Source organism: Pelophylax lessonae (assembly GCF_965119305.1).
Source record: "Pelophylax lessonae genome assembly, chromosome: 13".
Lineage (NCBI taxonomy): Eukaryota > Metazoa > Chordata > Amphibia > Anura > Ranidae > Pelophylax > Pelophylax lessonae.
In genome coordinates this window covers 199,655,560-199,673,094 of record NC_138780.1, presented here as the reverse complement: position 1 = coordinate 199,673,094, position 17,535 = coordinate 199,655,560, and the positions used below count along the sequence as shown (strand labels likewise).

At 44.8% G+C, this 17,535-nt stretch overlaps 1 protein-coding gene across 1 annotated transcript in view; it reads left to right on the top strand.

The window, feature by feature from the left end:
• LOC309569526 (uncharacterized protein C14orf132) overlaps positions 1–7,645 on the top strand; it is a 111,606-nt gene extending 103,961 nt beyond the window's left edge. The window contains exon 2 of the mRNA XM_082275391.1: positions 7,086–7,645. Within this exon, the coding sequence (XP_082131517.1) occupies positions 7,086–7,310 (225 nt within the window). The 3' untranslated portion in view covers positions 7,311–7,645. The remainder of the gene's footprint in view (positions 1–7,085) is intronic.
• Positions 7,646–17,535: the final 9,890 nt, after the last annotated feature.

Here is a 17,535-nt window from a genome sequence, read left to right as displayed (position 1 = left end):
AATATCAATTCTAAATTAAAATTGACTACTTAAGCAAAAATGTATTGCTAGAGGAGCTAATCATTTTTTCCAGTAAAAAATTACCTTACTGGTTTGAGTTAGGTGCTTAAAGTGGAACTCCATATAACTGTACCTGTCTCTATAATGGATAATTAACATAATACCACCTTTCTCAACACTATGGTCCCGGGACACTGTTATCCCTACCCACTGTCCGCAATTCATCAGCGCACAGGCGGCCGTTTCTACAGAGCTCATCGGCTGCATGCAATGTAAATATCTCCTAAACGGTGCAAGTTTAGGAGATATTTACAGTACCCATAGGTAAGCCTTATTATAGGCTTACCTACAGGTAAAAGTCATCAAAGTGGATTTAAAACCATTTTAAAAGCAAACGATCAAAAAAAAAAAAAATCTTTTGCTTTAAGAAAAAAAAACATGTTTGCATGGCCAGAGAACTGGAAGTGATGTCATAAAGTCACTCTGGTCCTTGAGGAGCATAGAGATGAGTGGTGGCCATCTTGCCATCCCTTATCTCTCTGGCACAATGCTGCCGAAGGCAGATGGTTCCCGGAGTCAACGATCGGTAACGTAAGCCCGGAACCACCAGGAGGGGGGCATCCCCTCTGGCTACTTGTAATAACAGCCGAGTGGCTTCCCCGCCGCTTCTAAAAGTGATCCTGCGGCAAATGCGCTGCAGGGATCGCTTTTATCTGAAAGAGCTGCGCCTAAGGGAAAACAAAAAACTGGGGTTATGGCATCTAGCTGCAGCCATAACCACGGTATTTAACATATTTTACCAGTTAGATGGTTGGCAGGTGGTAAAGGACTTGACAAATGTTTGGGTGTCTTTATTTCCAGGTTACATTTCTTTTTTTCTGAGAATGAGTAGGGGGGTACTTTGTCCCCCTTACTCATTCACGTGAGGAAAGTTGTGGCATCTGGGGGCCAGATTCTGATAAGCCCCCTGCCCACAGACAACCACCAGGCCAGAGTTGAAGGGATGAGGGGATGAGGTCCTTGTCCTTATTAATATGAGGACAGGGTTCTTGACCATGGGGCACCCTTGGCAGAGTACTCCCTCTCAGTGGTGGCTGGTGCTCATGTAATAGGCATTGCTTTGCGGCAAAACATTGCATGACTTTGAGGTCACAAAAGTGTGAAAGGGGCCTTCAGTGATCAAAGTACAGTGTGCCCCCTTCAATGCAGAGTGACCACAGCGTGCCCCCATCAATGCAGAGTGACCACAGCGTGCCCCCTTCAATGCAGAGTGACCACAGCATGCCCGCTTCAACGCAGAGTGACCACAGAGTGCCCCCATCAATGTAGAGTGACCAGAGCGTGCCCCCATCAATGCAGAGTGACCAGAGCGTGCCCCCATCAATGCCGAGTGACCAAAGCGTGCCCCCATCAATGCAGAGTGACAACAGCGTGCCTCCTTCAATGTAGAGTGACCACAGCGTGCCCCCTTCAATGTAGAGTGACCACAGCGTGCCCCCTTCAATGTATAGTGACCACAGCGTGCCCCCTTCCATGTAGAGTGACCACAGCGTGCCCCCTTCCATGTAGAGTGACCACAGCTTGCCCCCTTCAATGTAGAGTGACCACAGCCTGCCCCCTTTAATGTAGAGTGACAACAGCGTGCCCTCTTCAATGCAGAGTGAACAGCATGCAGAGAGACCAGTACACTTACCTGATGCAGCGGTGGCTTCTCCTCAGTCCTCCGCGTCTCCCGAGTCCTCCTCCTCCTTCTTGGCCAATGGCAAAGGTTCGCCTTTCGGCCAATCAGGAAACGGGTCGCGGACCCAATTCCTGATTGGCCAGGAGGAGGATCCGTGTGACAATAGCGAATATTCATTCGCCATTGTCACACAATGGGTGCGCTGAGGACGCAGTGCTCTGCGCCCCGTGTCCACCACTTTCTGAAGCCTATTAGAGCCTCTGGCTCTAATCACCTGCTTTAAAAGAAAAAAAAAAAACCCCATTGAACTCCATGTGTCTGGCGACCCGCATGTAGATTAGGGGGCCGGACGCATGGATAGGGGGGGCGGCGCCCCTGTGCCCCCAACGCACCGGCCGCCACTGCTCCCTCTCCATTTTGAGGGCACAAGTGGCTTTGCATGCTTCAGGAGGAGGGGGGGGTGGTTGCATATCTTTCCCTCCGCCCCTTTCCTGGCAAACCAGGCTGCATGTTTGGATTAAGGGTCCGACATAGGCAGCCTCTTTTCATTTTATTGAGGTTCAGGTTCGGCATCTGAACGTTTTGGATGTTTGCCGAACCCTGCAGACAAACCGAATCCAGGGCAGTTCTGTTCATTCCTACATAGGATGATACATCTGATTGGATGCAGTCACTGTTTGGGTGACAATTTTCCACTTGGCTCCTTCAACAAAAGTCTATTGAAATATCAGCTTTTGTTGAGGCGGTCATGCCGACCTGTTAAATCGGCTGAAGTTTGAGCATATAGCCAGCTTATCGAATGAACCCAAAGATGGGTGGGAGGTGTTGCATATGGCCAGGGTATCTCTGCCTCTCTATATACTCACCATTACTGTGAACACAGTCAAAGTTCAGATTTGTTGGCTAGATGGACCATTTATGATCATAGAGCACTTATTGTTGAGGTCACATCAGTACAGTCCGGATCTCTATACTTTATATATCCACCAAGTGCACAGTAACTGCCAAATGGCTCCGAAGTGTCATGGATATCGTGAAAAATAGAGGCATGGTTCCCCATAATAAAGAGCTTAATTTGAATCATTGATCTCACGCTCAGCTCAGAGCTACTTTTTTTTTCCCCCACCAGTGATTGGATTTTGTAGCCGGCCGTATGCGCTGCGATATGTGAATGTACCGACCAACATAAAACACTGCTGACACTTATTGCAAAGCAATTTGTAGACATTCAGCTGCGTGCAGGACGATTCCTCCATAGAGTTCAAATGGCCATTTATTAAATTGACCCCGAGGTCTGGCTCATTTCCATCCCATATTATACTCTATCTTAAAGAGCTTTTATTGCAAGAATATTCCAGGGTGACCCAGTAAGAGATAGCTGTGTGTTTTCTTAATTATTATTATTATTATTATTATTATTATTATTACTATTTTCCTAAAAGGCCACCCCTTTGGGTTTTCACACCTGCTGTGCTTATTATAAGGAGTTCCTACCATGCCTATACCAAGTTCCCAGGTCTGTACATCTGCTGTACTCTGTATTAAGGGATTCCTGCCATTCTTTTGCTGAGTTCTCTGGTTTTTCATGCCTGCAGTGCCCATTATGAGATGTTCCTACCATCCCTGAGCTGGGTTCTTGGGTCTGTACACCTGCAGTGCCCATTATGAGGGGTTCCCACCATCCCTGTGCTGAGTTCCCGGGTCTGTACACCTGCTGTGCCCATTATGAGACGTTCCCACCATCCCTGAGCTGAGTTCCTAGGTCTGTACACCTGCAGTGCCCATTATGAGGGGTTCCCACCATCCCTGAGCTGAGTTCCCAGGTCTGGACACCTGCTATGCCCATCATGAGATGTTCCCACCATCCCTGAGCTGAGTTCTTGGGTCTGTACAACTGCAGTGCCCATTATGAGATTTTCCCACCACCCCTGAGCTGAGTTCTTGGGTCTGTACACCTGCAGTGCCCATTATGAGGAGTCCCCACCACCCCTGAGCTGAGTTCTTGGGTCTGTACACCTGCAGTGCCCATTATAAGGGGTTCCCACCATCCCTGTGCTGAGTTATTGGATCTGTACACCTGCAGTGCCCATTATGAGGGGTCCCCACCATCCCTGTGCTGAGTTCCCAGGTCGGTACACCTTCTGTGTCCATTATGAGGGGTTTCCACCATCCCTGTGCTAAATTCCCGGGTCTGTACATCTTCTGTGCCCATTATGAGGGATTCCCATTATCCTTGTGCTGAGTTCCCAGGTCTTTACACCTGCTGTGCCCATTATGAGGGGTTCCCAGCACCCCTTCTGGAAATTGTATTTGTTTTATACCAAAGAGAACATAACAGGATGATCGTGGACACACCAAGGTGGGCAAGAACATCCAGAACTCTCAGGTGGACAAACACAGAATCAGGAATTATGTCAGGGACATCGCAGTGCTGGAGTATCTATAGCCTGAATCAGCACACCAGATTTTACCATTTTGGATTGATACCAGACCCTTATCTGGACACACAGCCTGGCAGGTCAGGTAAGGGGAGGAGACGAGTGAGTGTGCGCCCCCCCCTTCTGAACCATCCTTTCCAGGGGGGGCCCAGAGCACCCCTCCCCCATGTTGAGGGCATGTGGCCTGGTATGGTTCAGGAGGCTCGCTCATCCCCTCCCCTTTCCTGACCTGCCAGGCTGTGTGCCCGGATAAGGTCCTGGTGTGGACTGGGGGGGACGCCATTTTTTTTTTTTGTTAAATTTTTTTGATATCCGGTTGCCGGCAATTGTAACCACGAGTAATTTTAAATGTGATTTGACTCGTTTTTTTTTCTTTAGAAATTTAATTTTTGCTGTAGTATGTTTAATGCATTCTACCGATGTGCCACATTAGGGGACCCCCCAGGCACTATTTAAAGGAATTTGTATAGCACCTGTGTTTGGGTGTAGCTAGGAGGGGGAAAATATAGGGGAAGATCAGTATGCCAATCAGAGACCAAAAAATTATATAAGTCAAGTATAAAAAAGTATGGGTGACCAAGAAGTAATGCTGACTGGCAAAGTAGGATGTGTAAAGTGTACAGTGAGGTGTGCCATTCAACAGCCAAACACTGTTGCATAATGGTGAAAATAATTAATTTTGTATATACTGTATAAGTGGGATCTACAAAACGAGTGGAAAAAATTATAATAATTGAAATTGAAAAAATTCTGAACTCACTTGCTGTGATATTAATTAATATCATTTATTAATTAAAGTTTTCAATTTCAATTCCGTATAATTTTTTCCACTCGTTTTATAGATCCCACTTATAAAGTATATACAAAAGTAATTATTTTCACCATTATACAACAGTGTTTGGCTGTTGAATGACACACCTCACTGTACACTTTACATATCCTACTTTGCCAGTCAGCTATCATTACTTCTTGGTCACCCATACTTTTTTATACTTGACTTATATACTTTTTTGGTCTCTGATTGGCATACTGATCTTCCCCTATTTCCCCCCCCTCCCATCTACACCCAAACACAGTTGCTATACACTGCATCACTTGCCCTGCATTCCTCATCATCCCTTTGCTCGTTGGTCCCCCCCACGGCTCCCGGGTCAGACTTCCCAGCCGACCGCATTCTCCAGTTTTTGTCCTGAGCAGACTGATTCAGTGAGTATAGAGCTTTGATAGTTCATTGTCCAATGTTTGACTCAATACCCATGATATTGATACAGTCTAGATACCTATAAAATATAATATATATACAATACTTATACTACTGTTTTACTTTTTAGATGCATGACATGCATCCACTTCTGAAGAAGCGAATCTTACTTTGCGAAATGCGTAGAGTGCATTAAGATGCAGGGTTTTATTATGATTTTCATGTGTATGCTTATATTGGTAATTTATCATTGCTTTATTGGATCAGTCCAACATGTCTCATGGGTCAATTTCTAAATGTAATTTTTGCTATTTGTGCAATAAAATCATTCAATTTTTATAGTATGCAATTCTACTTTGTCTTTATAAATATAAGTGTCCCTCATATAAAGTCCCCCCGGGCAAATGTAGCCACTTCGGTGGCTTTTCTGTTTTTGTATGCATATTGGGATGGAGGCACACCACATTGATGTTACATCCAGATCGCACTTCTCTGCATTCATATAGTGTATATGCAGGGCCGGTGCTAGACAATTTTGTGCCCTAGGCAAGACCAGCCAATTGCACCCCCCCCCCCAAAAAAAAAAAAAACTGTACACGTTGCCCCCCTTCCTGCACATTATGCCCCCCGACCCTATACCCCTTTAATGCTACACCCCCGTCCTGCACACACTGCCCTCCTTTAATGCTACACTCCCCTTCCTGCACACACTGCCCCCCTTTAATGCTACACCCCCTTCCTGCACACACTGCCCCCCTTTAACCCTACACCCTCTTCCTGCACACACTGCCCCCTTTAATGCTACACCCCCGTCCTGCGCACACTGGCCCGCTTTAATGCTACACCCCCGTCCTGCACACACTGCCCCCCTCTAACCCTACACTCCTTTCCTGCGCACACTGGCCCCTTTTAATGCTACACCCCCGTCCTGCACACACTGCCCTCCTTTAATGCTACACTCCCCTTCCTGCACACACTGCCCCCCTTTAATGCTACACCCCCTTTCTGCACACACTGCCCCCCTTTAACCCTACACCCCTTTCCTGCGCACACTGGCCCCCTTTAATGCTACACCCCCATCCTGCACACACTGCCCTCCTTTAATGCTACACCCCCTTCCTGCACACACTGCTCCCCTTTAATGCTATACTCCCCTTCCTGCACAGACTTCCCCCCTTTAACCCTACACCCCCTTTAACTCTACACCCCCCTTCCTTTACACACTGCTCCCATTTAACCCTACACCCCCATTTCTATACATACTGCCCCCTTTAACCCTACACCCCCTTCCTGCACACACTGGCCCCCTTTAACCCTACACCCCCTTTAACTCTACACCCCCCTTCCTATACACACTGCTCCAATTTAACCCTACACCTTCCTTCCTATACACACTGCCCCCCTTTAACCCTACACCCCCCTTCCTGTATACACCCCCTCTCTAGTGGTGACGTCCACTGGGGATGAGGAGGTGACAGGAGAGGAATGTGGCACTGGCCATGGCTGCACCCTAGGTGGCAGTGCGCTCTAGGCGCCTGCCTAGTTCGCCTAGTGGTAGCACCGGCCCTGTGTATATGTAGACGCACACATATGCATGTGTGTTTAAGCTTTGGGGTGCACGCACCTATTGTCCTCTGCCAGACTTTTTTGGGGCACAGTTCATTTAAACTTTAAATGAATAATCTGTAGACAACATCTAACTGTTTGAATATCCTTTGTTTTTCTCTAAAAGATTTTAAACTGACTTTTCTGTTTCTTCCTACAGCTCCCCGTAATGGGAGGGGCCTTCATGGATTCACCTAACGAGGAATTTGGAACAGAATATTCCTTATTTAACTCTTCTGCCAATGTCCACGCGGCCTCCACCGCCCAGAGCCCCCCCGAAGAACCCACCCGCTCCTCCAACGACGCCATACTGCTATGGATTGCCATCATCGCCACCATCGGGAACATTGTGGTGGTCGGCGTGGTCTACGCCTTCACTTTCTAAGAAGACGAGAATGCCAGACGCTCCAAGAGACAAACATTATTTTTTATTTATGTACATAGCGCGTTCATTATTTAAACCCTGTCAGACCTAAAAAGAAAATGATCATGAAACATTTAACACTCGGGAACGACGGTTCATTGTGAAGTGTAAATAATCTAAAACGCGCGGCGGTCACACTCTGCGGAGCCCAGGGGTACCGGCCGCTTCCTTGCCTACAGAGATGGAAAAAGCTGCTGTACTTTACGTAGAAGCATCGGAAGGCAGAAAAATGATTGCCGCCTTCATTCTGTTTGTATTATGGCTCGAATACTGATGGTCCGGAAGATGGAAAAGAAATACCCTGAAGGAGCCAGCTGACAATTTATGCACGCGGCGGGGAAAAAAAATAAAAATCGATGGCAGGCTGAACGACGCCTTATTAGTGAAGAATCTGCAACTCTCAACATATTTGCAAACTTTTCTTTCTTTTTTTTTGTGTAATTGGGCATTTTTCTTCTAGATCTCCAGCCACTTATCACCACTTGCAACTGACATGCGGTTTAGAAACTTGCAAATTGCTGAATCTTTAATTATTTCTGTAAAGAGGACCTCTGCTTTGGCCATGAAAGTCAAATCAACAGATTGACTCAATTGCCACCCTTCTCAGATGCTTCTAATGACCTTCCTTTTAATCCCCTGCCACTCCATTTGGCCTCCTAGAGCAAGGAGAAGACTAAGGCCATCCATACATGGTTTGAATCTCAGCCAGTTCAGCAGGAACCAGCTGAGATTCGAATCGATAATCGGTAGGCTGAATGTACCAAGCTGATCAATCAATCAACGTGGGTACAACCAGCCTCCCAGTTTCTCTTGCAATTATAATCACTGTATTCTCCCAGCAGGGACGGCACCCCCTGACCGGGAGAAGACAATGGACCAGCAGGAGGGATTCGCGCATCAACACTGTTGGTACTGATAGGGGAATAGAGCGAATTTCTTTCCTGTGCCTTAGGTCCCAATTAGACCTCACGCAGTGGGAATGAGTGTTCCCCCTCGCAATTTTTAAAGTTCATAGGGCAGCCCATTCACTTCAATAGGCTGCGTTTGTTGCCCAAAATAAGCGTCTTTGTGGACGACAAGCTTAGCGCGGTTTTTAAACACGTGTTTTGCCGCACGATTCTGTCACTTGTGCTGTGTTTGAGGTGCCATGAAAGAATAATGGCAGCCAAATGCACGTCGCTGATTTGGAATCGCAGCGATTCTGCCCGCGATTTCAAATCGCCTTATGTGAACTGGGACTTAGAGGTTGCTCTTACCCCATGAAAAAGCATTGGAGCCTGAGCAACCAATGGCCAAGCACCAGTTCTATACCATGGTCCAAATGGGAGGGAGTTCACATGCTTCCCATACTTGCAAGTATTGGGTATTTCTCTCTATTCTCTGTGGCTGGATGGAGTGGCGGGGATGCAAAGCCAAGATGTAAAGGTGGGTAGAGGAGGGTCCCGCTTAGGCAAAGTACAGAAAGGGAACCTGTCAGAGAAATATATGCTGACGGTGCTCAAGGGAATCTATAATGGTTTTCAGTCATATTTATTTATATATTTTTAAAGTTAATGCTTAAAAAAAAATCTATCAATCTATACAATGGGGTGGATTTACGAAAGGCAAATAGACTTTGGACTGTGCAAAGTGCAGTTGCTCCAGAGCTTAGTAAATGAGCAGAAGCTCTGCTGACTTCCATCAACCAATCATGCCCAAGCAAAAATGCTTTTTTTTTCCTTCCTTGCATGGAATAGGGTATTCATGTAACTGCATCACGTGGCTAAGCTCCTCCCGACGCGTTTCGGCATATGTGACATCGTCAGGGTCGTCTGATGATGTCACATAAGACAAAACGGGAGGAGCTTAGCCACATGACGCAGTTACAGCACACCACTAGAGGTCGGCCATGTTATTGGTTGGAAACAAGTCTTAGTCACCACTTTTGTGAAACCATGCTCATTGTTGTGGAGAGATTGTGAGTACCCTGTGTGTACCAGATTCAGGTGACTGCTGGGTTTAGCAGCAGTAAAAATACGCTGTTGTATAATCACATGATCAATGAGTCCAGACTCCTTGGAAACATGAGGAAAGACTCCAACAGTGTGTAGATATGGAAATAGAAAATGATCATTTCGCAAATATCACTGAAAAAACAGTTTTATTTGTGATAAAAAAACAAGCTATACACAGGGTACTCACAATCTCTTCACAACAAAGAGCATGTAACTGCATCACGTGGCTAAGCTCCTCCCGACACGTATAGTCATATGTGACATCATCAGGGGCGTCTGATGATGTCACATATGACAAAACGCATTGGGAGGAGCTTAGCCACGTGACACAGTTACAGCAAACCACTGGAGGTCTGCATGTTATTGGTTGGAAACAAGTCTTAACCACCACTTTTGTGAAACCTTGCTCATTGTTGTGGAGAGATTGTGAGTACCCTGTGTGTACCAGATTCAGGTGACTGCTGGGTTTAGCAGCAGTCAAAGTACGCTCTTGTATAATCACTTGATCAATGAGCCCAGACTCCTTGGAAACATGAGGAAAGACTCCAACAAGTGTGTAGATATGGAAATAGAAAACGATCATTGCGCAAATATCACTAAAAAAAAAAAACAGTTTTATTTGTGATAAAAAGAAGCTACACACAGGGTACTCGCAATCTCTCCACAACAACGAGCATGGTTTCACAAAAGTGCTGGCTAAGACTTGTTTCCAACCAATAATATTGCCGACCTCCAGTGGTGTGCTGTAACTGCGTCACGTGGCTAAGCTCCTCCTGACGTGTTTCGTCATATGTGACATCATCAGGCGCCCCTGATGTCACATATGACGAAACGTGTCGGGAGGAGCTCAGCCACGTGAGGCAGTTACATGCTCGTCATTGTGGAGAGGTTGTAAGTACCCTGTGTGTAGCTTCTTTTTATCACAAATAAAACTGTTTTTTAGTGATATTTGCGCAATGATCGTTTTCTATTTTCATATCTACACACTGTTGGAATCTTTCCTCATGTTTCCAAGGAGTCTGGACTCATTTATCAAGTAATTATACAAAGAGCTTATTTTGACTGCTGCTAAACCCAGCAGTCACCCGAATCTGGTAAGAGACAGTGGGTTTCTTCCTCTTGGTGGTGGATCTATTATTCCTTTTATCACACATATATATGTCTCACGTCACTGGAGGACTTTTGGACTGTTATTTGAGCACTGCTGCTGATTTGATTGAATTGCCTACCATCCGTTACCAATAGAATTATGTGCTAGCTGCTTGGGATTGTTTTATTATATTGATTATTTATGGCACTTCTTCTTCTTTTTCAGATCTGATATTTTATTGGATTATTATTTTTGTCTTAGCGCAATATTTTGGATATTTACTTTTTAAGCTCTGGAGAAACTGCATTTGCAGAGTGCAATTGCACTTTACAAAGTGCACAGTTTTTTTGCCTTTAGTAAATCAACCCCAATATCTCTACTTTACATCTGAAGTAGGTAAAGTAAAGAATGCATGCAGCATAATGGGTTAGCTGAATAGCAAGCACAGCTGTATTTGTCTGCTTGCAGGCTATCACTGACCCCTCTTCTAATATTGGAAAAGCCATCGTAAGGAGTCATTCAGTTTCGTGTGTAAATTTCACCTTGAGCTATTGAACTCTTTGGGGTTGATATACTAATGGCAAATAGACTGCAGTTTCTCCAGAGCTTAGTAAATGAGGGGAAGCTTCACTTTGCAATGAGTACCCAATCCCATGCAAAATGAATTTTTGCTTGCACGTGATTGGATGATGGAAGTCAGCAGAGCTTCCCCTCATTTACTAAGCTCTGGAGCAACTGCTTTTGCAGAGTGCACAGTCTTCTTCCCTTTAGTAAATCTCTTTATTCAACTGACTTATCTACCAAATATTTGACATTGTGTTTAGCCAGTGTTATGATCCAGGCTTCTGTAGTAGACAGTACAGCTAATATGCTGACCTCCAGTGGATTTAAAGCTGAACCCTGGGATTAAAAAAATAAAATGACCCTTGTCTGTATCCTTGGGTGCCGTCCTAGAAAGTCCCTGGTTTTTACCTTGACGTATTTCTGGATGGTGGTGCTCTAGGTCAGGGGTCTCTAAACTTTCTAAACAAAGGGCCGGTTTACTGTCCTTCAGATTTTAGGGGGGGGGGCAGAGTGTTACCAATGGAAGTAGAAAAGATCCCAACATTAGTGGTAAAAAGCATCGCCCCATCTTTGGTGCCAGTGAGAGGAATTGTTCCCCATCATTGATGTCGGGGGGATTGTGACCCATCAATGGTATCGAGGAGGGGAATTGTGTCCATCATTGGTTTCAGTTAGAGGAATTCTGGTGTCAGTGGAGGGAATTAAGACCCATCATTGGTATCAGTGGGAGGAATAGTGTCCCATCATTGGTATCAGTGGGAGGAATAGTGTCCCATCATTGGTATCAGTGGGAGGAATAGTGCCCCATCATTGGTATCACTGGGAGGAATAGTGCCCCATCATTGGTATCACCGGGAGGAATAGTGCCCTATCATTGGCATCAGTGGGAGGAATAGTGCTCCATCATTGGTATCACTGGGAGGAATAGTGCCCCATCATCGGTATCAGTGGGAGGAATAGTGCCCTATCATCGGTATCAGTGGGAGGAATAGTGCCCCATCATTGGTGTCAGTGGGAGGAATAGTGCCCCATCATTGGTATCAGTGGGAGGAATAATGTCCCATCATTGGTATCTGTGGGAGGAATAGTGCCCCATCATTGGTGTCAGTGGAAGGAATAGTGCCCCATCATTGGTATCAGTGGGAGGAATAGTGTCCCATCATTGGTATCAGTGGGAGGAATAGTGCCCAATCATTGGTGTCAGTGGGAGGAATAGTGCCCCATCATTGGTGTCAGTGGGAGGAATAGTGTCCCATCATTGGTGTAAGTGGGAGGAATAGTGCCCCATCATTGGTGTCAGTGGGAGGAATAGTGCCCCATCATTGGTGTCAGTGGGAGGAATAGTGTCCCATCATTGGTGTCAGTGGGCGGAATAGTGTCCCATCATTGGTGTCAGTGGGAGGAATAGTGCCCCATCATTGGTGTCAGTGGGAGGAATAGTGTCCCATCATTGGTATTAGTGGAAGGAATAGTGTCCCATCATTGGTATTAGTGGAAGGAATAGTGCCCCATCATTGGTATCAGTGGAAGGAATAGTGTCCCATTGTTGGTGTCAGTGGGAGCAATTATCCCCCATTGTTGGTATCAGTGGATGAAATAGTGCCCGAGGGGCCAGATAAAAGTAAGCGAAGGGCCTCAGTTTGGAGACCACTGCTCTAGGGCATTATCCAAGTATTACTCTGCCTCGCTTTTGAATCTATTGATTTTTTTTTTTTTTTTAAATAAATAAATATTTAATATTTAATTATTTTTTAGTTTTATATCTGATTGGAGTTCAGCCTTAAAGCGTAACTTCACTTTTGTTAAGAAAAAAAACTTTCCCCTCTGGGTGATCTCTGTACATTGCAGGGATTGTAACAAACTTTGTTGCAGATTCCTACCTTTTGTTATTCTGAAGAAATCATTGTTTGTTCCTCTGTGCTGAATGGGTCTAATGGGAGTGGTTTCATAATTATCAATCAGCTGTGGCAGCTGCAGGGCTCTAATGAGGAAAGCTGCTGGGCCTGCATCCCTTTAGACGTGTTCCTATTGGGAGTATCTCACCAAAAATGACAATTTTGTTGCAGGGGATGCCAGAAATCTGACTTGTATCTTAGCGCAGACTTCTGGGAAAATTGGTGAGCCAATCACACAAGCAGGAAATGATGTTTCTGGGGGTGTGGTCAGTATACATTCTATGTACAGAACAGTTCAAGGCGGCCATATTGTATTGCATTTTCAGAAAATTACAACAGCTGCAGATTGAAAAGGAAAGGTCATTTTTAATAACATTCAATGACAATATGATTTGTGTTGCAGTTGTATGCGCTATATTGTTTTTTTTCTTTTTTTGCTGATTTGTTTTTCCCCACAAAAGTTGAGTTACCCTTTAAGAAGACTTTGGTGGGCATTTTGCATTCTTCATCATCACTCACTACAGTTTGACTTCTAATTAAAATATTCATTTTATTCCACTTTTTTTTTCTGTTTGTTAACAAACAATTTTAAAACAAAACCTTTTTTTTCCCTTTGTATCCTCTCGGAAAGGGTAATTATGTAGGTCTCCAGCTGTACGCCACAGGAAAAACAAAGCAAAACATGTGTCACGCTTTAATTAGCTAATAATCTGGCTTTTTAAAGGCAGGATTTAATAAACAAAAGGGCAAACGGAGGAAACCTTCATTTCTGCTAAACGGATCTGTATAATTTATCAAAGGCTTCATTAAAGTTTGATCAACTTTTTTTTTTTTTACCCTCCCTTATAGTTTAAAATTCTGTTTCTAAAGTAATGAATTTGTTGCAGCTTTTAAAAAAAGGATTTTGACTTATTAAAAAGAAAGAACGGTGTATTTTTGGCGCAGTGTTTAACTTAACCCCTTCCTTGGGGTAAAATCAATCTTAATGCCTAAGCACAATTTTGCAACTTTGACATGTGTTAGTAAAATCGTACAAATCATCACAGCTACTTTGTGCATCCAGGTGGATCATACTGCGTTTTTTTTTTTTTTTTTTTTCAGGACAAGGTGGGCTTTCATTTGGTGGTAAATGGTAATGGATATCTCCTGATTTTTCTTTATCATCAAAGGAAAACTGGCCCAAAATTGTAAAAAAAAAAATCTTTTTTATTTCAATATAGCTGTATAATTCTGTCCACAAAATTCTAACCCTGACCTTGACCCAAACGCTGGCATTGACCTGGATCAAACCTTGATCTATTTTTTTTTTTTTGTTAATTTTATATATATATATATATATATATATATATATATATATATATATATATATACACATACAGTATCTCACAAAAGTAAGTGCACCCCTCACATTTTTGTAAATATTTTATTCTATCTTTTAATGTGACAACACTGAAGAAATGACACTTTGCTACAATGTAAAGTAGTGAGTGTACAGCTTGTATAACAGTGTAAATTTGCTGTCTCCTCAAAATAACTCAACACGCAACCATTAATGTCTAAACCGCTGGCAACAAAAGTGAGTACACCCCTAAGTGAAAATGTTTAAATTGGGCCCAAAGTGTCAATATTTTGTGTGGCCACCATTATTTTCCAGCACTGCCTTAACCCTCTTGGGCATGGAGTTTATCAGAGCTTCACAGGTTGCCACTGGAGTCCCCTTCCACTCCTCCATGATGACATCACAGAGCTGGTGGATGTTAGAGACCTTGCGCTCCTCCACCTTCCATTTGAGGATGTCCCACAGATGCTCAGTAGGGTTTAGGTCTGGAGACATGCTTGGCCAATGCATCACCTTTACCCAAAGTCAGTGGTCATCTTGGAGGTGTGTTAGGGGTCGTTATCATGTTGGAATACTGCCCTGCAGCCCAGTCTCTGAAGGGAGGGGATCATGCTCTGCTTCAGTATGTCACAGTACATGTTGGCATTCATGGTTCCCTCAATTAACTGTAGCCTCCCTGTGCAGCACTCATGCAGCCCCAGACCATGACACTTCCACCACCATGCTTGACTGTAGGCAAGACACACTTGTCTTTGTACTCCTCACCTGGTTGCCGCCACACATTCTTGACCAAATATGAACCATCTGAACCAAATAAGTTTATCTTGGCCTCATCAGACCACAGGACATGGTTCCAGTAATCCATGTCCTTAGTCTGCTTGTCTTCAGCAAACTGTTTGTGGGCTTTCTTGTGCATCATTTTTAGAAGAGGTTTCCTTCTGGGGAGACAGCCATGCAGACCAATTTGATGCAGTGTGCGGCGTATGGTCTGAGCACTGACAGGCTGACCACCCCCCCCCCCCCCCCCCCCACACACACACACACACCTTCAAACTCTGCAGCAATGCTAGCAGCACTCATACGTCTATTTCCCAAAGACAACCTCTGGATATGATGCTGAGCCCCTCCACCCAACTTCTTTGGTTGACTGTGGCGAGGCCTGTTCTGAGTGGAACCTATCCTGTTAATCTGCTGTATGGCCTTGGCCACCATGCTGCAGCTCAGTTACAGGGTCTTGGCAATCTTTTTATAGCCTAGGCCATCTTTACGTAGAGCAACAATTCTTTTTTTCAGATCCCCCGAGAGTTCTGTACCATAAGGTGCCATGTTGAACTTCCAGTGACCAGTATGACAGAGTGAGAGCGATAACACCAAATTTAACACACCTGCCCCCCATTTACTCCTGAGCCCTTGTAACAATAATGAGTCACATGAAACCGGGGAGGGAAATGGCTAATAGGGCCCAATTTGGACATGTTCACCTAGGGGTGTACTCACTTTTGTTGCCAGCGGTTTAGACATTAATGGCTGTGTGTTGAGTTATTTTGAGGGGACAGCAAATTTACACTGTTATACAAGCTGTACGCTCACTACATTGTAGCAAAGTGTCATTTCTTCAGTGTTGTCACATGAAAAGATATAATAAAATATTTTCAAAAATGTGAGGGGTGTGAGATACTGTATATATACTGTGTGTGTATATATATATATATATATATATATATATATATGCATACATACACAGTATATATACACACACACACACACACACTGTATATGTATTTTAATTATTATATTGGTCCGATGCTGCATCTGTCCCCCGCCAGCTCTAAGGATGAGAGCCGAGCAATTTGATTCGCAGAGCTACAGTATCTAAGCAGAGATCTGGTGACTGGCTCTCTGCTTCCCCCCCAACCCCCATGCGCTGGGCTGTGGAGGGCCGGAAGCAGCCGGGGGTCTCAACGGCTCGCTGAGAGGCTGAGCCAGGTGCCAGTCCAGGCATGTGGGCAGATCCCGATCTTTCCCTAGCCTGGATCGGCTCTTTGACGTCAGCCGACAGCGGGCTTCAGCCCCCTGTCTGCTGAAAACGGGTCACAGGAGTGCAGAACGAATTACCATCCTGTGATCCACAGAAGTACAGCCAAACAAGCTTTCCCTGTACTTCTCCTTTTATATATCCAACACATTTTGGGGGATCAAACATCTTCTTCAGGGCTTTAAAACAGATAAGGAAATGTTGTAAACTTATTGTAGGGATCAGGGACAAACAGTAGAGCATTAAAGACGCATCCACTCGTTTAAATCTTCATTTTAAGGGCTGTTCTTGCTCACTTTTTTTTTAAACAAAACACAAATTTCAACACGTGGGTTTCCCTTCAAACATACAATTCTGGGCAGCTGCACGCCCGTGGATCTTCAAATTAAAACTTATTGTATAACTACAAATGCATAAAAGCACCATGTGTGCAAAAGCAGGGGAGGAATGGATGGTTGGATGGTTTGCGCTTTTTACACTAGTTTTTAGGTTTGACAAACCAATGTGAAGAGTATGAAACGCGTAAACTATCCATCCCTCCCCTGCTATTGCATATGTGGTTCTTTTATAAATTTGTAGTTATACAATAACGTTTTCATTTAAGAACCATGCGTATGCAGCCATCCAGAATTGTACGTTTGGAGTGACACAACGGAGAACTGGGCTTGCACCCTGTATTGTATCGTAGAAGGAGTCTGATAGTGCCGACTTACCTGGAGCAGCAGAAATATGTGCACATGGGTTTCCCTTCCTGGATTTTTTCAGCATTTCTCTTCCACAAAATTAACGTACATCAGCCTTCTGACTTATACTTGAGGCTACTGCTATGGTCTCAGGTCTCAGTCCTTAGGCCTTGCCGCCCTTGTCTGTTTTGTCCAGATAGCCTCAGTGTACGCACCTAGCAGATCCTTGCTTCACTGGCTCCCTCCTATCCCCTAAGTAGAGCTCTCCTGACTTCTGTGTGGAGACCTCGTCTGTCCCCTGGGATGGAGCCCTGAGCACTAGTTGCAATGGTGGAGCCCTCCTGGTTTCTGTGTGGAGACATCCTCTGTCCACCGGGGTGGACCCTGACTACTAGTCACCTCTCTAACAAAAGCCCCTTCCACACCTACACCACCAGTGGTTGTCCACAAAACCTGGACCTTTGACTGGACAGTTCTCCCATCCGAATTCTCTACAAAGCCTCTGGGCTCCAGGACCCAAAATGGGCATTACCAATCTCTGAGGAAACTGTGGTTGTCCACAAAACCTGGACTCGAGACTGGACAG